At 36.9% G+C, this 25,574-nt stretch overlaps 1 protein-coding gene across 1 annotated transcript in view; it reads left to right on the top strand.

The window, feature by feature from the left end:
• Positions 1–25,574, top strand: part of ITCH (itchy E3 ubiquitin protein ligase) — a 108,485-nt gene that overhangs the window by 44,512 nt on the left and 38,399 nt on the right. The window contains exons 7-11 of the mRNA XM_069496662.1: positions 7,783–7,828; positions 18,463–18,620; positions 20,213–20,402; positions 21,602–21,697; positions 23,042–23,216. Coding sequence (XP_069352763.1) covers positions 7,783–7,828; positions 18,463–18,620; positions 20,213–20,402; positions 21,602–21,697; positions 23,042–23,216 — 665 coding nt within the window. The remainder of the gene's footprint in view (positions 1–7,782; positions 7,829–18,462; positions 18,621–20,212; positions 20,403–21,601; positions 21,698–23,041; positions 23,217–25,574) is intronic.

Raw genomic sequence — 25,574 nt, 5'->3', positions numbered from 1 at the left:
AGGTTTTAACTGGAAAGTCAATGGATTTTAGGGTTGGAGTTGCCAGATATAATAGCTGCCGTTTGTTGAGTACTTACCATGTGACAAGCACTGTGTTGGTATGTGTATCTGCATTTTCCTTTAACATTCACAGCTTTGTAAAGCATTACCTGCATTTTCAGATAAGGGAAATGAAGCTCTGAGAGTTAAAATGTTATTTCTAGTACCACACAAACTAGTATGATACAGTCAAAATTGAAGGACACTTATTTGCTGATGTTGCCATTTCTGTCCAATATACTATTGGTTTTACTTGTAAAACTCTAGGAACTCTAAATCAAATCATGAGTTATAAGTAAACAAAACCCAGTTCAGCTCATAAGCATATGTGGTAGGAACTACACTTGTTCTTTGGCTCCATTTCTGTAATTTTTGAATATAAGCCAGAAATGAAAACTAGAGTTTAGTACTAAAATGGAATTTCTGGCGTCTGGGCATTGTTTGGTTGCATAAAAACTAGGGAGATAGCCGTGGCTCATGCCTATAATCCTAGCACTCTGGGGGGCCGAGCATGGAGAATTGCTTGAGCTCAGGAGTTCGAGACCAGCCTGAGCAAGAGTGAGACCCTGTCTCTATAAATAAAAAAAAGTAAATAAAAAAGAACTAGGGAGAAAATTGCTTTTGTAGTTTAATATTTTTCTGATGCTACATATCTTTACATTTTTTTTTCCTGACCATGTTCATTCATTGGTTGTTTGTGAAAGAATATACATAGGGTGGTTCTTAAAATAAATCCGTTCTCATAGATTTTACTATTCTCAGTTTACTTATTTATTTTTGAGACAAGGTATCATTCTGTTGCCCAGGCTGGGTGGAGTGCACTGGCATGATCATAGCTCACTGCAACCTCAAACTCCTGGGATCAAGTGATCCCCCTGGCTCAGCCTCCGAAGTAGCTAGGATTATAGGCACTTGCCACCACACCCAGCTAATTTTTAAATTTTTTGTAGAGACAGGGTCTAGCTATATTGCTCAGGCTGGTCTTGAACTCCTGGGCTCAAGTAATCCTCACTGCTTGGCCTCCCAAAGTGCTGGGATTACAGGTATGATCCATTGTGCTCAGTGTTGTTATGTATTTAGAAACAGGGGCATACCTTAGAGATACTGCAGGTTTGGTTCTAAACCACTCCAATAAAGCAAGTATCGCAATAAAGCAAGGCACACAAATATGCTGGTTTCCAAGTACATATTTATGTTTACACTATATTGTAAACTGTTAAGTGTGCAGTAGTATTATGTCTAACAAAATGTACATATGTTAGTTTAAAAATACTTTATTGCTAATAAATGCTAATGATCATCTGAGCCTTTAGCAAGTTGTCATCTTTTTTTGCTGGTGGAGGGTCTTGCCTTGATATTGATGGCTGCTGACTTACTAGGGTGGTTGCTGAAGGTTGTGGTGACTGTGGGCAATTTCTTAAAATAAGAACAGTGAAGTTTGTCTCATTGATTGACTCTTCCTTTCATGAAAGCTTTTTCTCTGTAGCATGCGATGTTGTTTCATAGTGTTTTACCCACAGTGTAACTTCTTTCAAAATTGGAGTCAATCCTCTCAAACCCTGCTGCTGTTTATCAACTAAATTTATGTATTATAAATTTATATATTCTAAGTCTTTTTTATCATTTCAGCAGTGTTTACAGCACCTTTACCAGGAGTAGATTTCATTTTAACAGACTACTTTCTTATTCATAAGAAGCATCTTCTCCTCCCTTAAAGTTTTATCATGAGATTGCAGCGTTTCAGTTACATCTTCAGGCTCCATTTCTCATTATAGTTCACTCGCTATTTTTACCACACCTGCAGTTACTGCCTCCACTAAAGTCTTGAATCCCTCAAAGTCATCCATGAGGTTTGGAATAAACTTCTTCCATTGGTACTTTGATTTCCTCCCATGAATCATGAATGTTCTTACTTCATCTAGAATGATGAATGTTTTTCCAGAAGAGTTTCATTTCACTTTGCCTAGATCCATCAGAGGAATCACTGTCTATGGCCACTTAGAGCCTTATGAAGTGTGTTTCTTAAATAATAAGTGTTGAAAGTCAAAATGACTCTTTGATCCTTGGCCTCCAGAATGGATGCTTTTTAGCAGTTGTGAAAACAACATTCATCTTCTTGTACATGTCCATGAGAGCTGTTGGGTGACTAGGTGTACTGTCATCTAGTTGATTTCAGCTAAGATTTTATAGTATTCTTCAGTAATTTTTACAATTTACAAAGCACTTTGATTTATGTTCTTATATTCAATATATGTAAGATAAAAACCAGCATAATAAAATGAGCACTCATGAAACTGCCACACAGCTTAAGAATTAAAACATTAATAATATCATTGCATCCACCTATATTTTTCTTCCTATATCATTCCTTATCTTTCCTCTAGAAATAATCACTATCCCACATTTTGGATTTATTATTCCCATGGTCTTTAAAAATTTTTATCACGTGTGATAAATAAACAAAACATTACTTTTAATTTTTTCTTAGGCTGTATGGAAGTATCAGTGTTGCCTTTTAAGATTTACCCGTATTGTGCTCGCTTCAGCAGCACTTATACTAAAAAATTGGAATGACATACAAATTCGTGAAGCGTTCCATATTTAAAAAAAAAAAAAAAGATTTACCCATATTATTGTATCTGTAGTTCATTTACTTTTACTGCTATATAATAACCTGGGTGAATATACCAGAGTTTATCCATTTTATGTTTAAGGACACTTGGGTTCCATCTAGTTTTTTGCCATTATGAACAGTGATATAGCGAATATTTTTGCATATGTTTATTGGTATACAGGTTCAAGGATCTATGTAAGGTATATGCTTGGGAATGGAATTGCTATGGTATAATGATACGTGCATTTCAGCTTTACAACGTTTATTCCTTCTTCGGGTATATCCCCTTTTTGTTTAGGATTTTCAGAATTGAGGTGAAATTTATATAACATACAATTAACCATTATAAAGTATACAAATCAGTGGCATTTAGTACATTCACAAGACTGTGCATCTGCCATCTCTCTATAGTTCAAAAGTTCTGTCCCCCTAGAACAACACCCCATTCCTCCCTTCCCCAACCCCTGATAACCACTAATCTTTCTGTCTCTGTGGATTTGCCCCCTATTTGGGATATATCATATGAAAGTAATCATGTTACTTTTTGCAACTAGATTCTTACTGTAATGTTTTTGAGGTTCTTCCAACTTGTAGCATGTATCAGTACTTCCTTTCTTTTTGTGGCTGAATAATACTCCATTGTGTGTGTGTGTCTGTGTGTATATAATGTGCCATAATTTGTTTATCCATGGATAGACATTTGGCTTATTTCCTTTGACTATTATGAATTATAAATAATGCTCCTATAAGCATTTTTGTACAAGTTTCTGTGTGGACATATGCTTTTATTTCTCCACCTAGGAATAGAGTTGCTGATGCTCACTTTTTCATGATTTCTCTCTCTCTCTCTCTTTTTTTTTTTTTTTTTTTTTGAAACAGAGTCTAACTCTGTTGCCTGGGCTAGAGTGCCGTGGCGTCAGCCTCGCTCACAGCAACCTCAAACTCCTGGGTTTAAGCAATCCTCCTTCCTCAGCCTCCCAAGTAGCTGGTACTACAGGCATGTGCCACCATGCCCGGCTAATTTTTTCTATATATTTTTAGTTGTCCGGTTAATTTCTTTCTATTTTTTAGTAGAGGCAGGGTCTCACTCTTCCTCAGGCTGGTCTTGAACTCCTGACCTCGAGCGATCCTCCCGCCTCAGCCTCCCAGAGTGCTGGGATTACAGGCGTGAGCTGCCAACCCCAACCCCGGCCAATTTCTCATTTTTTGATTGCTGATTTTTTTTGATACATAGTTTTTGTTGTTGTTTAACATTTCTCCTTATAATAATTGCAGTATCTGCAGTATCTGAAATCTTTGGATGTAAGTGATTTTATATCTTTTCTTCATTGAGGCTTATTTTTATTTGTGCATGCTTTTTTTTTTTATTACAAGTTTATATTTGATCTTAGTCTATTGGAATCTTAAGAGCCTGAACTGGAGATTCTTTGCTCCAGAGAAAATTTATTTTGCTTTTGCTAGGTTCCAGGATATGCCCCTGACCTGGGAACACTTTAGCTCCTTTCCAACATTTATATTTTTAGAATAGATCAGACACTTGCTAACCTAATGTAGCAGTTTCTGGTTTAGCACCCGTACCTTGCTGCTGGCCCAAGGCTTTCTGATTCATCTCCGAACTGATAATGGCCTGCAGGGTAACCTTGTTTTTTCACCTGTTTATTGCATTCTGTTCCTACTCTTGTGTCAGTTCTTTTTTTTTTTTTTTTTTTTTTTAGAAATAAGGTCTCACTGTGTTGCCCAGGCTGGAGTGCAGTAGCTATTCTCAGGCATGATCATAGCGCTATAGTCCTAAACTCGTAGGTTGAAGTGATCCTCCCACCACACTCAGCCTCCTGAGTAGCTGGGACTACAGGCACACACTACCATGCTTCATTTCACTTTTTTGTTTATTTCTGAGATTGCTAGGCACCCAAGCAATAGGAACATTGTGTTAAATTGCTTTATCTAGGCTCTAGTTATTTTGTGGTGGGAGAGTCCTTTGACTAGCTTCCTGAATAGAAGAGATCTTTGTAGATCTTGCACAGTTTGCTGTGGGTAAAACGTGTACATTTAGCAATCTAGTGAGTTTTTCTTAAGGAAATTAGTACTGGGAATATTTTTAAAGAATAATACACTTATAGGCCGGGCGCGGTGGCTCACGCCTGTAATCCTAGCACTCTGGGAGGCCGAGGCGGGTGGATCGCTCAAGGTCAGGAGTTCGAGACCAGCCTGAGCGAGACCCCGTCTCTACTAAAAATAGAAAGACATTATATGGACAACTAAAAATCTATATAGAAAAAATTAGCCGGGCATAGTGGCGCATGCCTGTAGTCCCAGCTACTCGGGAGGCTGAGGCAGTAGGATCGCTTAAGCCGAGGAGTCTGAGGTTGCTGTGAGCTAAACTAACGCCACGGCACTCACTCTAGCCTGGGCAACAAAGTGAGACTCTGTCTCAACAAAAAAAAAAAAAAAAAAAAGAATAATACACTTATAAAGTGCAAATTTAAGTACTGCTATTCTTCTCTTCTTAGATATTCATTGTGTAAGTTTTGTTGTTAACTATTCTCTGGAAGCAAAGGATTAAATCTAAATAATTTATGCCATAAATTTCTATTATGGTTTCACTTTATGTTGAAAAAATTCCACAAAAATGGCCCTTGTTTAGACTTTCTCAAAGGGATGTAAATTTTGATAAACAATAATGGCTAATATTTATGGACTACTTGTATGTGCTGATTCTAAGTATGTTATTATGTTTAATTCTCATAAATACTCTGAAGGAGGTATCTTTATCCCATTTTATACAGGAAGAAAAAAGCACAGGAAGTCAAGTATGCTTTTGTAATGTCACAAAGTTAGTACATGACCAAGGTAGGATAGAAACCCAGGCAATCTGCCCACAGAGCCCATGTGATTCAAAACCGTGTTTCATTGTAGTAAATGAGAAAGTTTAGAAGTAGCAGGTAATGGTAGATTTAAATGGTTTAAATTTAAAAACCAAGTGGTTTTCTTAATTTTGAGAAAAATGCTAATTGACTGATTTTAGTAACTTACGGTGGATATTTTGGTGTCATTTCTGATTTCATTTATGTCCCATTTATTAGCCATTGTAGGGAAATATATTTTATGTAAAATTCTTATAAAACTGAAACTTACTCTTTTACACCCAAAATGTATTTCATTGCACCATTTTTTTTTTACCATTTTAACAGCTTTATTGAGTTGTGTTTTATATATCATAAAATTCACCCATTTCAAGTGTACAACTTAATGATTTTTAGTAACTTAACTGAGGTATCCAACTATCCCTGTAAATCAGGTTTAGAACATTTTTATGCTTCCAATAAAAATCCTTCTTGTCCATTTACAGGAAATCTTGTTCCTTCCTTGACCCCCAGGCAACCGCTAAACTATTTTCTATATCTAAAAATATTTCTTTTCTGGACATTTCATAAAAATGAAATCATAAAATATGTGTTTTTGTGTCTGGCTTCTTTCACTTAACGTGATCTCAAAAAGATTCATCAATGACATATTATGTTTCAATAGTACTTTTTTGTTGCCAAATAGTTTTCTATTGCATAAACATGACACATTTTATTTATCCATTTACCTGTACCTTTTTTTTTTTTTTTTTTTTTTTTGAGACAGAGTCTCACTCTGTTGCCCAGGCTAGAGTGAGTGCCGTGGCGTCAGCCTAGCTCACAGCAACCTCAAACTCCTGAGCTCAAGCGATCCTCCTGTCTCAGCCTCCCGAGTAGCTGGGACTACAGGCATGTGCCACCATGCCCGGCTAATTTTTTCTATATATATTTTTAGCTGTCCATATAATTTCTTTCTATTTTTAGTAGAGGTGGGGTCTCGCTCTTGCTCAGGCTGATCTCGAACTCCTGAGCTCAAACGATCCGCCCACCTCGGCCTCCCAGAGTGCTAGGATTACAGGCGTGAGCCACCGCGCCCGGCCTACCTGTACCATTTTTAAAATATATTGTTTCTAGACTAGATCAGATATTTGCCAACCTTGCTAGGCATGGTGGCCACAGCACAACAAGTGTCTTTTTAATGAATTAATCCAGTAATTATGCCCTGGTGTTATATAGTAATGATTTGACTGTTTGAAACTATGACTATATCCAGAGACTATTGTTCTTTTACTAAATGGACCTAGACTATTGAACTTGAGTTCTTGTTTCTGCATTTTATAGTTTTTTCCTTCTGCTCTGTCTACCATCTATTTTTGCTCCTATTAGTGTGCCTACCTCTACCAGCATCCCTCCACCACTTTTATATTAAAAAGACCCTGACTTAATCTTAGGGATATTTTCCATCAATAAAGTTGGAAGGGCCGGTCGCAGTGGCTCTCGCCTATAATCCTAGCACTCTGGGAGGCCAAGGTGGGCGGATCATTTGAGCTCAGGAGTTTGAGACCAGCCTGAGCAAGGGTGAGACCCCGTCTCTACTAAAAAAAAATAGAAAGAAATGATCTGGACAACTAAAAATATATAGAAAAAATATGAGCCGGGCATGGTGGCACATGCCTGTAGTCCCAGCTACTCGGGAGGCTGAGGCAGTAGGATCGCTTGAGCCCAGGAGTTTGAGGTTGCTGTGAGCTAGGCTGACGCCACGGCACTCTAGCCTGGGCAACAGAGCAAGACTGTCTCAAAAAAAAAATAAAAAAAATAAAGTTGGAAGACAATATGAACATTGTGAACTTCATTTTGGCCACTTTGAAACTCATTTGTGCCTTTCCTATACTTTAAGCTATTTACCAGCCTCCCATATAAGAGAGGTATTAAAGATTTACTTATTTTATCATCCTGCTTGTGATCAGTACTTTTTTATGAGGTATTTGGGATACAAAATATGACTGACTAAAACACTAGGTTTGAATTAGTCAAACATGCATCTCAAAAAAGGCAGAAGTACTAGTGCATGAGTAATATATCTTTACTAGTTAACATCTCTTACATATAATGATAAGCATTTACACAAAATTTTGGTAAAACTTTTATTTCAATCGTGAACATTTATCACATTTTCCCTATTAAAGTCATGTTGGAATTTAAGTTGTAGTATGTTCTTTATTAGAAAGATTTGATAAAAGACTTTCCTTATGAAACTCATCTTCTGTTTAAACTTTGATGTTAAAGGTGCTTCTCAGAATGAAGATGGCTCCAGGCCAAAGGATGAAACAAGGTAAGAGTTCACTGATTGTCCTATCATTCTGTAAACAAAGGAGAATTAATAAAGATTCATTTTAGTCAAAACTGCAAGTTCAGATTGATACAAGAATAAATTTAGGGCTGGGCGCAGTGGCTCATGCCTGTAATCCTTGCACTCTGGAAGGCCGAGGCGGGAGGATTGCTTGAGCTCAGGAGTTCGAGACCAGCCTGAGCAAGAGCGAGACCCCGTCTCTACTAAAAACAGAAAGAAATTAGCCAAACAACTAAAAATAGAAAAAATTAGCTGGGCATGGTGGCACGTGCCTATAGTCCCAGCTACCCAGGAGGCTGAGGCAGGAGGATGGCTTGAGCCCAGGAGTTTGAGGTTGCTGTGAGCTAGGCTGATGCCACTGCATTCTAGCCCAGGCAAGAGAGTGAGACTCTGTCTCAAAAAAAAAGAATAAACTTGTGTGAAAATTTAGAACTCAAGGTAAGAAGGGAAATATTTGTGTGTCCAGTCTACAGTCTACAGTCTTCCACTCTACCAGCTGAGCTATCGAAGGGTATGGTAGAAGGGAAATATTTGTGAAAGATTAAAGGCTCTTATCTGACTGTAGCTATCTACAGTAGGCCAAGGATAACCAAATTCTGATACTTACTTCAACTTCAGCTCATAGAAAGTAAATATATCAGGGTGGGTGTGGTGGCTCACGCCTGTAATCCTAGCACTTTGGGGTGCTGAGGTGGGAAGATTGCTTGAGCCGAGAATTTTGAGACCAGTCGGGGTAACATGGTGAGACCCCAATCTCTACAAAAAATAGGAAATTTTGCCAGGTGTGTTGGTGCTGCACCAGTTACTCAGGAGGATCACTTGAGTCCCGGAGTTGGAGGTTGCAGTGAGCTATGATTGTGCCACTGCACTCCAGCTTGGGAGACAGAGCAAGACCCTGTCTCCAAAATAAAAGGGAAAGTAAATGTATCACCACCTTTCCAAAGGCAGCGAGTTCCAAATCCCAGGGTCATCACGGGGCTATTAAGCTGCTTTTCTAGGAAAGCTGGGATAGGAGCTTTACATATGTGTGAAGGTCACCACTAGCTGTGGTGTCTTCTGGGCCTTCATTACACGGGGCAGAAATTTGTACCAACTGTTTGCTATTAGCTTAGGTTTAGCACTTTTGTGTGCCTGACTGTCTTTAGGTTTAGGCCTAAAAGCTGTTCAGCACCTTGGAATATGTTAATTGACGTAACAAACTTTGTGTATTGGTTATCCAGGAAACTGATATAATAGGAGATAAAATTAGGAAAGGAGATGATTCTACTCTTAATGCTTTAAGTGACATGTCTTAACTACAGAGTGCAGCGGTTATAAAATTCCGTTGGATTCTTTGTTTTTCCCAAAGTAAGTATCGGGTAGGAAGATGATGAACTATAGGAGGAGTAGTCAGAAGGGCAGAAGAACCGGAAAAACAGTGTCACAGAATATAAGAGAAAATTAAAGACAATTTATCAAGATCTTCAGGAAAATGAAAGTTTATAAAACTGTTGTGTCTTACCTAATGCAAATCTACCTTCATAGAGTCACTCCTGTGACAAAGAATCATCTCCTATACTAATTTCACAAGAGATAGAATAATGAGTAGTAACTTTTTGCCCAGAGAATAACTTTTATTTCTCACTGTGATTAAAAAGCAATAGAAAAGGTTTTTAAAATTACATAAATATCTCTGTAGGCTGAAGACAATTTATGCCCTTTTTTAGTATTATGTTTAATAGATTTCTTGAATTCCTGAAATATCCCCCATAAAATGTTTTAATATTTAGCTTGCTTTGGTCAGTTAACTCTTTTGCATAATAAGCCTTTATCTGCATTAGTAAGTGGGAATGTGATAGAATTTTATATGCTCTTTAAAAGGTTCTGTTATGCCACTGTGTTGTTGCTTATTTGTTTTTTGCAAGTCTCTTTCTTACAATACAATCATGCCATTTGTACTCTGGACACCTATAAATTTCTTGCAAAGGCTTTGCTAGAGCCCCTGCTTCATGACATTTATTTAATCAATGTTAAATATCTTCCCATGTGAATCACTGTCATAAATAATTTGGAGAATAGTATCTTCCAGGTTTCTGAGACTGCTTGACAAATCTTTGAGTGTGTCTTTTGTGTCCTAAGCACGAGTTCTTATGCATTTGCTTTTATTAAAGAGCAGACACACCCCTGAAATGGCGGGTTTGAAAAGCACTTTGTAAGCTGTCAAATGTTATTACACAATAATGTGTAGTAGTCATGGCTGTGACTACCTTTTCCTCTTTGCTTTTTTTGGCAGATCTCATAACTGTAAAACTAAAAGGCAGGGCAGGCTGTGCACGGTGGCTCACGCCTGTAATCCTAGCACTCTTGGAGGCCGAGGTGGGCGGATCGTTTGAGCTCAGGAGTTCGAGACCAGCCTGAGCAAGAGCGAGACCCCATCTCTACTAAAAATAGAAAGAAATTATATGCACAGCTAAAAATATATATAGAAAAAAATTAGCCGGGCATGGTGGTGCATGCCTGTAGTCCCAACTACTCGGGAGGCTGAGACAGGAGGATCCCTTGAGCTCAGGAGTTTGAGGTTGCTGTGAGCTAGGCTGACGCCACGGCACTCACTCTAGCCTGGGCAACAAAGCGAGACTCTGTCTCAAAAAAAAAAAAAAAAGGCAGGGCAACATACAGCTAGTGAACAAAGGGTTTGCGTCCACCTCTCCTCCCCCCATAGTTATCATTTAGGAAGTTCACTAAACAGCCTTAGGTTATTTTACCTTTTTATCCTAATTCAAACATTAGTTTTGTCAATCTGCTTTCCCCGTAGTATGTCTGGGTATTTTATATTTCTGTCATTTTTATGAATTACCAAGATGATTGGTGCCTAGTGTTCTAAGATTTTGTTGTTATATGTGCCTTCTTGATTATTACTCTTGGATTTGAATATTTTTTATGACCTTACTTTACTAGCATCTTGGCTCTTTGGGGTTCTGTATCCTGTCCATAAACATCTGAGCTTATGTATAGATCAGATGTATATATGTATGTTGAAATAAGCAGACGTTTATAAGATTGTGGAAGAAGGAAGCAAAGCCGTAGCACATCATTAGTGCTAATTGCTTTTCAAAGCTAATGGTGGTGTTGGTGGTTTCACTGACAATTCTGTATTGTGTATAGATTACCAAATTAGTTTTGAAATCTATTTCCCGTTTTAGCTTTACACGTTATTAAAAGAATGTAAACTTATTAAAAGAACTAAAATTAACCACCAGTGCTATTTTAGTATGGCCATGATTCTCAAACTTTAGAATAGATCAGAATCTCCCCAAGAACTTGTTAAACACCGATTGCCAAGTCTCATCTACGGTTCCTGATGGGGTGGGGCTCAAAATTTGCATTTGTAGCAAGTTTTCAGGTGATACTGGTACTGTTACACCAAGGCCTGTACTTCGAGAACCACTATAGTTAGACACACATTTTCTCAGAGTACAACAAACTATTATGGAAAATCTTTTCAGTTATGTCACAGAGTCTTCCTTTAAAGTCCAAGCCTGTAGAACTTGCTGGAAGTGTTATTCCATCTTAATCTTATACCATTTTACTTCAGAGCTAGTTTGAATCTTGTTTCTTTTTGAACAGTTTTTTTCTTTATGTTTAGTATAAGAAAATAATACATGATTGTTTTAAAAGATGTAAAGTAGTATATAAAATAAAATGTGTAAAGACTTCAAATAACATTTGACCTGTGACCTTAAAAAAGTTATAATTTGGACATGTATATCTTTGAAGAATTGGAAGGAGGAAGGGATTCTAAGGAAAAGGAAGAAGAACAAAGTCATGCGGGTGGGGAAGAGCACAGGCTGTTTCATAGGAAATCTCCAATCACAATGTTTGGCTGAAGATATAGTAATCGAAAGGGAGAAATGGCAGATGATGAATTTGAGAGTAAACCAAATCAGTTAGTATTTGTTGTGTCTTATGTGCTAGGTACTATGCTGAGCATGTCTCTTGTTCTTTCAGTTAATCCTTAAACATTTATATGAGGCAAGTACTACCGTGTCATTCTTATAGGTGATGAGAAAACTGAGGCTCAGAAAGGGAAAGAAACTTGCCAGAGTTAATGGTGTAAGTGGCACAGTTGAACCTGGGACTGCCTTACCTTCAGAGCCTAAGCTCATAACTGTCATGCTTTACTGCCTCCTAAAGTTGAGAGGATATCATATAAGTAAGTGCGTAGCCCTCAGTAAATGTTAGTTATTTTTAGTATTAGATAGGTTAGGGCCAGATGGAGGTTTTGGCTTGCAAGCAAAGGCTTATAGATTTTCTTTTTTTAATGGAGAGAAATGTCTTTTAAAATATTTGAATAGGGGATTGGTATGGTCAGAACTCCATAGGAAAAGTTATTTTTGTTAGTGGTCATGGTTTGCATTATGTGGTGGTGGGTGAAGGTTGAAAGACCTATATGGGAAGTTGTTACAGTAATCCACTGAGAGTTAACAAAGACTAGAAATGGGGCCATGGTTATGGAAGAGTATAGGGAGAATATGAACGTGGGATCAGTGGGACTTCAATATTGAGTGTCAAAAGGCACGGGGAGAAAAAACACATATACAGCGTCAAAAGTAAAATTGCATGGAAAGGATAACAGTATCACCCATAGAACCAAAACATAGGAGGGAAGGGAGAGTTTAGGAGTGAGGAAGGACCTTTTAAGATGGGAGGGTTACTCTAAATCTCCTGCCTTTAGATGATAATTTGATATCAGAGGATGGGAGTGAGACAAACTAAAGTAGAGATTCTGATTTTGGGAATCATTCTCAGAGATAACCTGGATAATCGTGGAATTTCAGTTCCTAAGGGAAAATCTGTGGAGAAGGAAAAGAAGGACAAGAAAGAACCTATATTTAGTGGATAGGAGGAAGAGGACAAACCAAAGAAGGGAAAGTTAGAAGTGGGAGTACAAGATTACAAAAGCAGTATGAAATAAGGTAATAGAAAAATGTGTTTTAAAAGATGGGATGTTTAACACTGTCAAATGCTGCAGAAGAGAAGGAGATCTTAGATTAATAAACTAGGGAAAACTGGCTGTTTGGAAAAGAAAAATCGGTGCCTTTTATCCCAAGATCAGAGTACATTCCAAGTTGGGTTTTTTTTGTTTTTTTTTCTGGTTTTTTTTTTTTTGTTTGTTTGTTTTTGAGACAGAGTCTCACTCTGTTCCCCGGGCTAGAGTGAGTGCCGTGGCGTCAGGCTAGCTCACAGCAACCTCAAACTCCTGGGCTCAAGCGATCCTCCTGCCTCAGCCTCCCGAGTAGCTGGGACTACAGGCGTGCGCCACCATGCCCGGCTAATTTTTTCTATATATTTTTAGTTGTCCAGCTAATTTCTTTCTATTTTTAGTAGAGACGGGGGTCTCGCTCTTGCTCAGGCTGGTCTCGAACTTCTGACCTCGAGCGATCCTCCCTCTTCGGCCTCCCAGAGTGCTAGGATTACAGGCATGAGCCACCACGCCCGGCCCCAAGTTGGTTTTTAAATTGATTTCAAAATATGAAACGATAAAACCTTTAGAAGAAAATATAAATAGTTAATTCATTGCTGAATAAATTTAATTATATAGAAATATAAAACATATTTAATAACAAAAACAAAGGAAATATTTAACCAATATGATAAATGATGAGTATCCTCAGATTGTAAAGTACTCACACAAGTGAGGAAAACTGTTCTACTATAATAGAAAAATGTACAAAAAACATATATACAGTTCACGAAAAAACTCAGTGGCCTGTAATTATATGAAATATTGTTCAACTTCATTAAATAAAATAGCATTAATGTTTTTATTTACCAGTTTGGCAAAGATTATAAAACTTTATAGTGAAATGGGCATTTTCATATCCAGCTGATGAGAGAACAGATCAGTTATGACCTTTAAAAAATATATTTTCTGATAGCTCATTACTTGCCCCCTCTCATTTTTTTTTTTTTTTTTTTTTAAACAATTTAGCAATCAGTATTTCAGCTTTGAAAATATTTACATGCTTTGGCCCACCTATTCTATTTTGGTAATCTAGCTGAAGAGAATAAAAAATATTAATACAAAAAAAGACCAGTAAAAAGAAAATGATTAAATTATGGTATGTTCATATGATTTACACTCATTCAAAATGTTTTTGAATAATCTAGGGGAAATGCCCAATATTAATGAGTAAGAAAACAAATAAAAACCTACCCAGGGTATGAAACCATTATACATTTTATGATTGCAGTCATACCCAATGCAAAAGGGCTGGCAAGAGATACTCCCATATCTTAGTGGTAATTATTTTCAGGATGTGGGATTGCAGGTAATTTTTATTTTATAATTAGAAATTACCTTTTCACTTTGAAAGTCTTTTTGAAAAATTAAAATGCACTGTCTACATTAGTTGCATAAATACAAAAATGAAGGAAAGGGGAATGAGAAAAAACAGTTTGAGGAACTATTAGGCTTGATGAAGCATTTTGGGTTGGGGGGTTTGATTTTATTTATTTTGAGAGGAGGGATGTAGAAGAAGGAATATGATGAAGATACAAGAAAGGTGTTAAATAATATTGGAAGGTCCTAGAGGATATAGTCTGCAACAAGGACACATAGACAAATTAGCCTTGAATAAGCAGAGAGACTTTTTCAGACATGAGAAACAATGAAGATGGCTAGTGACACAAAGAAATATTAAGGTAAGGAAGAAAGTTGAGGGATAGCAGATAATTGTCACTTTGAACAAGAGGAATTTCCAAGCAATATAGATAGCCCAGTTGAAGTTGTTAAATAATATGAACTATAGCCCATTTTGCCTCAGTCTCTTTGACATAATCCAGCTTTAGGAAGTTGAATACTGCCCATATAGAAAAATATAGACTGAAAAAGCACAATTTTAATTTTTTTTAATTTTTCCTAGGTCTGTATGATCATACAGGACCTAGTAAGCGCTCTGTTCCCTACCAAATTATTAATTTTTTTATTACTGTTAATTTTAACACCAGTATATTAATCCCATTGAACCTATGGTGTCACTAGTAGGTTGTCATTGTCATCTGTCATTTCTAATTCCCTGTCTCTCAGGAGACTTGAGCTGTAATATCATCTTTTTAACAAGGGGAGGGGTGGTTGGGGGCAGCCTGGATAACATAGCAAGACCTCGTCTTTGTTAAAAATAGAGGAATTAGCCAGATGTGGTCATGTGCACCTGTGGTCCCAGCTACTCGGGAGGCTGAGGCAGGAGGATCACTTGAGCATAGGAGTTCAGGGTTTCAGTGAGCTATAATTTATACTGTGCCACTGAACCCTAGCCCGGGTGACAGAGTGAGACCCTGTCTCCAGAAAAAATAAAAAACAAGGGGAAAAAGATTTTTTATATTGTGAGTCATGGGAAGTGAAAACCTCAGAACTTTTCCTTACTGGGCCCAGTGGAAAATTTATCAGGACCTTTTGTAAAACAGTCTGCTTCTTTAATATGATACCTTACCTAGTTTATTTGCTCTGCTAAAATACACCCAACTTCTCAACTGGAACATTCTTCAGTGTTACATTTTGGCCACAAAGAACAGTAGTGGAAAAAGTAGATGCAGGGATTAGTTATAGTGAAAGGATTGCTGGGGGAGGGGAGGCTTTTGGGCAAGGGGGAAGGAATTATTATAAAAGTGCTAAGGAAAGTAGCCTATAATGAAGCCCAAGTGAGACTCGAAGGGAGCTCATGAACTGTGAAAATTGAGGTCGAAGGTCATGATGAGACTGAATAAAATATACTCTAGGAGACAGGTAGAATGAATAGGAAGTTGTAGTTGGATTTTAGAGTTCAAGATCTAGGAAGAGGAGCAATTTTAAGTATCAAGAAAATTTAAGGAGTCAGTACTACATAAGTTGATAGATGACAACATTGTGAAACGGAGCTCAAGATGTTAGAAGGTCCTGCCTGCTATGTTCTTGGTGAAAAGAAGTTAAATATTTAAAAAATTCAAAAAATGTATTAAAACAGATGTTAAAGGGTGAACAGCATGGATGTTAAAATCCCCAAATTTTATTCCTCAACAATAAACCATAGCATTTTTGGAATCCAGTTTCTTCTGCACCTTTATCATGGCAGGTTTACCTCATGTCCTTAATGTTCCTCCTCCCTGGCATATCCCTAAAACTTGTCTATCACTAGATGTCCAATTTAGTATGAATTTTCTAGCTGAAAGGTTTTTAGGAATCATGTAATCAAGGTAATGAATTTTGAGGTACAGAAAGAATACGTAACTTTTCTTTGGTCACGTAACTCATCAGTAGCAGAGTCAGACCTAGAAACCTCAATTTCTCACTTTTGGTCCATGCTACCAATTGTTACCTGTCATTTAAAAAGCCGCAAGAACCCTTCTTTCAAACTAATTAGTAACCTTTTTTTTTTTTCTGTATCCCAAGTCATCAATCAAAGTAATCTCTTAAAATAGTATGGAGAGGCAATACTCAGAGTCTCAAATTGAGTTTGGAAACCTCATGTAGAGGAAGGGAAGCAGTGTCAAAATGGACTGTCCTGCATTCAGACCATATTCTTGGGTGGTTTAGCCTTCCTGCAGGTAGTCAACACTAATTAGGTGCTGACTGCCAGTTACTGAGATGTTCCCTTTATTCAAAATAAGCATTCGATGAACCCCCAAAGCATTGCTTGTTATACCTTACAGTCTCTACGTGTAATCTGAGGATGTTAAAATGCTAGTTCTGATACAGTAGGTCTGGAATGGGTTCCAACATTGTGTACTTCCGATAAGTTCCTATCCGTGGTACCCATGCTTTTGGTCCAAAGATCACGCTTTGAGTAGAAAAGCTCTAAAGGATTTCTGTGAAACATAGTTTGAAAATAATTTTTAAAATATAAATATTTGACCAGGAGCAGTGGCTCACGCCTGTAATCCTAGCACTCTGGGAGGCCGAGGCGGGAGGATCGCTCAAGGTCAGGAGTTAGAGACCAGCCTGAGCAAGAGCAAGACCCGTCTCTATTAAAAATAGAAAGAAATGATCTCAACAGCTAAAAATATATATAGAAAAAAATTAGCTGGGCATGGTGGCGCATGCCTGTAGTCCCAGCTACTCGGGAGGCTGAGTTAGGAGGATTGCTTGAGCCCAGGAGTTTGAGGTTCCTGTGAGCTAGGCTGACACCATGGCACTCTAGCCTGGGCAACAGAGTGAGACTCTGTCTCAAATAAATAAGTAAAATATAAATATTTGAGGAGATAGATACATTAATTATCTTCACTCCAGTAATTATTTCACTATGTATATCAAAACATCCTGTTGTATACTTTAAATAAAAACAATCTTTATTAAAAATAAGATAAAAACACAGCAGTACATGTATTATGAGGGGAAAAACCCAATTTGATACATGGTTCTGCCTCTTTATTTATTTATTTATTTTTTTGAGATAGAGTCTCCCTCTGTTGCCCAGGATAGAGTGAGTGCCGTGGCGTCAGCCTAGCTCACAACAACCTCAAACTCCTGGGCTTAAGCGATCCTACTGCCTCACCCTCCCAAGTCGCTGGGACTACAGGCATGCGCCACCATGCCCAGCTAATTTTTTCTATATATATTTTCAGTTGGCCAGATAATTTCTTTCTATTTTTAGTAGAGACAGGGTCTCGCTCTTGCTCAGGCTGGTCTCGAACTCCTGACCTCGAGCGATCCACCCGCCTTGGCCTCCCAGAGTGCTAGGATTATAGGCGTGAGCCACTGCGCCCGGCCTGCCTCTCTATTTCTTGAATGTGCTAGATTTTATTTTGTTCAAGCTTCTCCTGAAAGTCCCAGAAGTATTAGTTAACATTATGTAGTGGTTTTCCAGTAGTAGATATCAGAGCCTTAGCTGAGGCATCTCTAAACTGGCTACTCTTGCTCTTGTTTCTAATCTATGACTAAATCCCCCCTGGGAAAAAGGTATCAACTATATTTAGCTGACAGTAGTAGTAGTAGCGGTTTTCAATGTCACATTTCCTATTAGTGTCTTTCCCCCTTCTCTTTCCCTCTAATTGATGTCATTGATTTTGAAGAAAAGACAGCTCCTTTAAAAAAAAAAAAATGGTCTGTGGGCACTTCTGCTCTAGATCACTAACTTGGAACGTTTTATATACCTTTGTACTGGGGTAGGGGGATGTTGCCTAGTCCCTGGGAAATAAACATACTTCATTATCCTGGTGTGGGAAAGCCCACCCTACTTCAAACTTGAATTAGTATTAATAGCCAGTGGAAATGAAGAAATGATGGTGAGGTTATCTGTGCTTATGATAAAATAGTGCTCTTTCTAGGGCATTGGGTTTTTGAGAACTTGACTTTGTTCCTGCTTATACAGGGCATTCTGAAGACTGACTTGAAAATGAACCAGTGTACCTAGTAGTTTTGAATGGTCCCAAGTGTTTCTGTGTCTTTGGGCAACCCCTCACTCTATTTGGATAGGCTCTGGGAGTTATATGGGATTCTACCCAAGGGCTCTTCATGTATTTGATAAGGCTGACCTAACATTTAGGAAGCTTTTTTCAAGCTACTAAAACTAAAGTCTTTGTCTTCCTGCTGTTTTTTTCCTTAAATTCAAAGAACATTCATTAATTTTCTCCTCCCCTTCTTTTCCCCCTTTCTTACCCAGAGTGAACACAAATGGGTCAGATGACCCTGAGGATGCAGGAGCTGGTGAAAATAGGAGGCTCGATGGAAATAATTCTCCATCACTCTCAAATGGAGGTTTTAAACCTTCTAGGCCTCCAAGACCTTCACGACCACCTCCACCCACCCCACGTAGACCAGGTGTGTATTCCAGCCCTACATACTGTGATTGTAAATAATGTTCTGTTTGGGAATTGATCCTCAGGTAAATGTCAGGAAATCCTTTCAGATCAGTTTTCTGGCTGTATTTTTACATTTGAGATTTTGGCCGAGAATGATCTTTCTATAAGTAACCAAGAAGTTCCTCTCCCCTAAGTTTTCTTTCCAGTATGAAGTTACTGAGGCAGCGCTCTATTGAGAGTGAAAATCACATGAGCATTGTATAAAGTATAGACAGTACAGATAACATTGCAGCTTTCTTGGATGGTTTATAACTGTGTGACATAAGCATGTCATATAGTCAGGGATTTGGTTGCTTATTCCCAGTATATTCTTCAAAAAAACAATTAGTAAATGGCAAATAACCCAACAATGCTAATTTAAAGCTAAAATTACACAACAAATGAGCATATTTTATTTCATAAAAATATGAACATTTTAGGTAGAGTATCCATTTTTCTGATTAGCCAGAACAAATCTTTAATCTTATATTTTATTATTTCTCTCTGCTGATATGTGGGTAGAGAATGCAAGGTAGTTAAACCAAATGTTAGAAAAGTAAATTGGTATCCACAGATCATTTCATTAAATGAGTTTGTATTTATTAGGTCGGGCGTGGTGGCTCACGCCTGTAATCCTAGCACTCTGGGAGGCCGAGGCAGGCGGATTGTTTGAGCTCAGGAGTTCGAGACCAGGCTGAGCAAGAGTGAAACCCCGTCTCTACTAAAAATAGAAAGAAATTATCTGGGCAGTTAAAAATATATATAGAAAAATTAGCCGGGCATGGTGGCGCCTGCCTGTAGTCCCAATTACTCAGGAGGCTGAGGCAGTAGGATTGCTTGAGCCCCAGGAGTTTGAGGTTGCTGTGAGCAAGGCTGACGCCACGGCATTCTAGCCTGGGCAACAGAGCGAGACTCTGTCTCAAAAAAAAAAAAATTTTTTTTTTAATTTTTTAAAAAAATAAATAAATAAATGAGTTTGTATTTATTAATAATTATACATCTTCCCCTTCCTCTGTAGATAATTTTGTTAGCAATGTATTCCAAGTGTTTAAGATTATATACCTCTTTGTTATAATATTGTTGACTTCCTCTAGGAATTGTTTTGTCAACAAATATTTCTTAAAGATGTAATAAGTGATCAGTAACTATTTGTAAGAATATTATTACCAGCCAGATCTTCCCTATTAAAAGCAACATCAAAAATTGGTCTCTAATCTGCAGTATCTCACAGGAAAATAGTTTTAAGTATTTGGGAAATTACTGAATGAACTTAAAATACCAAGGAATACTAATGCTTTCCTTTCTAAAAGTTTTTATTTCCTGTGACATCAGTAAATCAGCAAATCTGTATATGCTTTGTAATTAATAATGAAATATAGGGGTAGACAGGACCTAAATGAGAACATTGACTATTTCCCATTATTTATTTTCTTTAAGTAATTTTCACCTGTGTATCCACATCTTAAATTTTATATTTGTCACCTGCCTTATTTTATAAAGTTAAAATGCCATCTTGAATTTAGATTTCAAAAATAAAAGATTCTTTTCCCATTTTCCCCACATCTTATATAGCATCTGTCAATGGTTCACCATCTGCCACTTCTGAAAGTGATGGATCTAGTACGGGCTCTCTGCCACCAACAAATACAAATACAAATACATCGGAAGGAGCAACATCCGGATTAATAATTCCTCTTACTATATCTGGAGGCTCAGGACCTAGGCCATTAAATCCTATAACTCAAGCTCCCCTACCACCTGGGTGAGTAACTTTTTTGATTAACATTTGTTTTCTTTATATTTCTGCATATACTCAGTAAGGAAAATAATACTAAACTCCATTCTTTCAAAAACTGTCTTCAAGCCATTGTTACTGATTTTCTAGGGTCTGAAGTAAAAATAAACAAAGCTTCACCATATTTAAAACCTCCCCTTCATTTCCAGGGTAAAGTGGAAGAATATACTTTTTTTATTAAAGGACTCCGAAAGCTAACTAAGGCCGAGTCAAAATAATCACCTAATTTAGATTGCCTTTTTTTTTTTTTTTTTTTGAGGGGGGAATTTCTTTTTAAAATCAACTTTTTTTTGGTCATAAAATCATTTATAAGAACGTAATAGATAATTTAGAAAGCTAGTACTCATAATCCCATTTTAATCTCTGCTTATTTTTAAGATTAATAATATTCTTAAGTATAATTTTATACATATAGACATTGAGGCATTCAAATTAATCCAGAGCCGGGAATGCTAATCAAAATAATTGGCTGATAAGTTAATAAACTTATGATAAGAATTTTAATTACTGTACAGATTAGATTACTTGTGTTGGCAGTTAGGCCATTTTCCTTTTGGTAAGCCTACATGAGAAGCCAAACTAGAAGGTTGTTTGTGGAAGGGATGGGCAAAAAGAAGCTCTTAGAAGTCACTGCTATTTCCAAGCTACAATGGTTTACTACTGTCTTCTTCACTTTGGGACTAACCTTACCAGAGTGGCTAGAATACTCAGATTGGCCAATCCTTAGACTTCTCCCTTCTTTGATTTCAGTTTTTCTAGCACCCAAACAAAACTATTGCCCTTCAGTCTTTGTTCAGCTTTCGTAATATTAATTATAGCATTCTTTTCTATACAAGTCCTGTGTGTAGCCTGATCAGATTGAGAGTGACTTTGGTCTCCTAGATGGATCAACCTTTAGAAATACAGTTTGTCTTTAGAAATACAGTTTGTCTCTTAGAGCAGATACTTGTATGGAAGAAATCTCATTAACTATATGCCACCCTCAAAAGATGATGACATTTCTTGACTTTATTCCTAAATTCTTTTGGTATCTTCTTTATAAACTGCTATGTTTATTAGCCTCAGTTCTATAATATGATCATTTAAGGGAAAAAGGCAAACACAGGATTAAAAAGTGAAGCTACTCACGCAAATACCCTGTCAGTCTTTTAAATTTTGTTTTTAAGTTGGGAGCAGAGAGTGGACCAGCATGGGCGAGTTTACTATGTAGATCATGTTGAAAAAAGAACAACGTGGGATAGACCAGAACCTCTACCTCCTGGGTAAGTATCTGAATTAAAAAAGAACAGATTTGTTTATTCAGAATTGTGGGTTATATGTGTACACAATATTCCCTACATTTCTGTTTTCCCTCTTCCTGTCCTTTCTCTATCTACTTTGTTTTGTGGTAGGTATAAACTAGAAAGAAGAAAGCTAAAGAGAATTGATTCAGAGCATGATGAATTAATCTTGTTTTCACTCATTTCTGACCTAAAGATTCTGTAGATGTTGTTCTTCAGGTTTTTCCTTTCTGAACTGTTTACCTGGCTCAGAGCTTCAGAGTTTTAGGATTAATTTCTTCAAGAGAAATTATTTAACTGAATAAGAATCATATCCCCTTATCATATATATGAAGATAAAGTTCCTATTACATAAAAAACTTTAATAGTGAAGTCATCGTAAAATAGGGAAGTGAAATATATATTAATACATGGTGTTAAGCATTTAATATTTACATTATATAAAATAATTGAAAGAAAAATTATTTTTTAGTCCAGAGGAAAGTAAGTAACAAACATGGAAAAATATTTAACCTTGCTAATAATCTTACAGAAATACACATGTAAAAGGAACTGTTTTACTTATTAAATTAGCAGATAATATCAAGTGTCGAACCTGGGCTCAATCCCCAACATTGCCAGCAAAAAAAAAAACAAAACAAAAAGCAAAAATCAAGTGTCGGTGAGGAACTTTACCTCATAAATTGCTAGTGGTAGTGTAAATTAGGTACACCTCTTAAAGAAAGCACATATATCTATATGTATATCTCCATAATAATGTATATACCCTTAGTAATCCTCTCCAGGAAATTTATCCTAAAGTAATTCAAAGGAAGAAAAAAAGTTTACATTATTAAGGGTACTTATTATTTTACTATTTGTAGTATGAGAATATTGGAAATAACCCTAAACAAACCACGTAGAAATGATCAAGTTATTATATCAACATTTAATTAAATATTTTATACCCATTTAAAATGATAAATAAGAAAGTAGTTGTATTCTTTTGAAAAAGTGCTTTTTGATATCTGTGAAAAGCTATATATACAATCTGTGTCCCTATTAAGATTGCAACAGTAAAAAGAACATTGGAAAGAAACTGAAAACATTTTTCTTAATGACTGGTTGAGGCTCATTTACTGACTATACATTGAGTTTTAAGGACCTGACTAATACATCTTAACTTTCAAGAAACACATTTTTAGTAACATTCCTCTTAAGTTCACTTATAGACCATTTAAAAAAATATAAAAGACTTCAGATAAATCAAAAGTAGTTTCTCAAGGTAAAATCTTATATCTGTTTCACAAGTATTTGTTGAATTAGCTTGTTTTTGTTCTGATTTAGCTGGGAACGACGAGTTGACAACATGGGACGTATTTATTATGTTGACCATTTCACAAGAACAACAACATGGCAGAGGCCAACATTGGAATCTGTCCGGAACTATGAACAGTGGCAGCTACAACGTAGTCAACTTCAAGGAGCAATGCAGCAGTTTAACCAGAGATTCATTTATGGGGTAAGTAGCCTGTTATATAATAAACTAATAAGAGTATTCTGTTTTTAACCCTTCCCTATGTATGTCATGTAAAGCACTAAAAAGAAGGTATAAATAGGATGGCAACCCAGTTGTTGCTGGTAATAAATATTTTTAGACCTTATCTGGAGTATTCTATGTATGTGATCTATTCTTTCCTTTTCCTAGTTTCCTAAAGTCCAACTTCTTTCTCTTTTTAATGTAAAAAATAAACAAAAAAGAAGTTAGGACCACTTAAAATTCATGAACAAAAGAATAGTAAAAATAAACCCAAACAGTTTAAAAAGAATTAAAACAATCCTAAATTTAGTACTACCTTAACTTACCAGAACCATTTGAAAACTGGGATCTCAGAGCACCTGACTCTTAAGTGGTTGTACAGATCTGATGATAGAGTTAAATCACTTTTTAACATTGAAAGGTAAAGCTTTGCCTGGCATGGTGGCTCATGCCTGTAATTCCAGCATTTTAGGAGGCTCAGGTGAGAGTTTCGCTTACAGCCAGGAGTTCAAGACCAGCCTGGGCAACATAGCAAGACCCCATCTCTATTGAAAAATTAGCCAGGTGTGGTGGTATGTGCCTATAATCCTAGCTACTTGGCAGGCTGAGACAGGAAGATTGCTTGAGCCCAGGAGTTTGAGGCTGCTGTGAACTATGATTACGCCACTGCACTCCAGCCTGGGTGATGGAGCAAGACCTTGTCTCAAAAATGAATGAATGAATGTGAAGCTTACCTAATAAGTTATTTGGTACTCTGGGAGACTGAAGAAATTTAAACATATTATTCTGGCTTCAGAACTACATTATAATATCTTTGATATAAAAACATTTCCTTTCTGGAAACAAATGGTTTAAATTTTATTTATTTCCCTTTAGAATAATAATGCAGCAATAGTGATAAGTGCACCAAAATATATTAATGCTTTCTTTGCTGTGAAATCTTTGGTGCTAGGTTTTTGTTTTTGTTTTAAGAGACAGGGTCTCACTTTTTCACCCAGGCTGGAGTGCAGTGGCTTGATCATAGCTTGCTGTAACCTCAAACTCCTGGGCTAAAGTGATCCTCCTGTCTCAGTCTCCCAAGTTGTTAGGACTATAGGCATGTGCCACCATTCCTGGCTAATTTTTAAAAAAATTTTTTTAGAGATGGCATCTCGCTATATTGCTGAGGCAAATCTTGAAATCCTGGCCTCAAGCTAGCCGCCTGCATCAGCCTCCCAAAGTGCTGGGATTACAGGTATAAGCCACAGTGCCTGGCCAAGTGCTAGGAATTTTATAGTCTCTCAAATCATGAGGTATTATGAATTTTTTCTCTAATAAAAGAAAAATAGTACTTTGAGAAATTTGATTCTCTGTGTCAAACAAGATGGATTTGTTTGAGTAACACATAGAACTTGAACGTAAACCAAAACCAGACATAGTGGCTCATGCCTGTAATCCTAGCACTCTGGGAGGCCAAGGCAAGATTGCCTGAGCTCCGGAGTTTGAGACCAACCTGAGCAAGAGTGAGAGCCAGTCTCAAAAAAAATTAAAAAGAAAAAAAAAAAGAAAAGAAAAGAACTTAAACAAAAGAAAACCAACTTTCCCAGAGCTCAAGAAAACCTGACCCTCTCCATCGCCATCTCTTTCCCTCCACCGCGTCACTATTAGCCTTGTTAGAATCCATCAGACTAAAACTATCCCTTTCATAGTCCTGTGCTCCCTAGGCATTACCTTTTCCCCTTTTCTCCTTATTCCTGTTTTTTATACCTCATCATCATGGTAGTTATCACTGATGATGTGGACAAATTCACCTTTATATCAGCAGCCTTCCCTTCACTCCCTGGATATGATTAAGATACTTTCTTTCATGTAACAGTTTTTCCTGCTGCTTTCTCTAGAAAGAAGTTACTATATTCTACTTCCTAGTCATTGTAGAGGTGAAATTAATTTTTATCCCTAATCTACTTTAACCTTTTTTTCATTTTCTTTTCTGTGCTATTTTACGTCTTCCTTTCTTTGTAAATTATAATCACCTTTGGTATGCCTGGCCAAATTTCTTTTAGGTTTGAAAGCCTAGCTTGCCTGCCTTCTTTAAAACTAGTTTCCACATGGGTGTCAGTGGAAAAGAGCATGGGCTTTGGAGTCAGACACATCTGGGTTTGAATCCTGGTTCCACAGTTACTTTTTCTGTATGCTTTTGAGCAAGTTATTTAACCTCATCAAGACTCATTTACTTTATCTGTAAAAATATGTATAGAGAGAGATATACAGATATAAAATTGCCTCAGAGGGTTCTTTTCTTTTTTTTCTTTTTTTTTCAAGGATTCTGTAAAATTTTCTAATATGTTTGGCACATACTAG

This window comes from Eulemur rufifrons, chromosome 20 (assembly GCF_041146395.1).
Source record: "Eulemur rufifrons isolate Redbay chromosome 20, OSU_ERuf_1, whole genome shotgun sequence".
Taxonomy (NCBI): domain Eukaryota; kingdom Metazoa; phylum Chordata; class Mammalia; order Primates; family Lemuridae; genus Eulemur; species Eulemur rufifrons.
The sequence above is the reverse complement of the archived record's forward strand: the minus strand, read 5'-3'. Positions and strand labels throughout refer to the sequence as shown.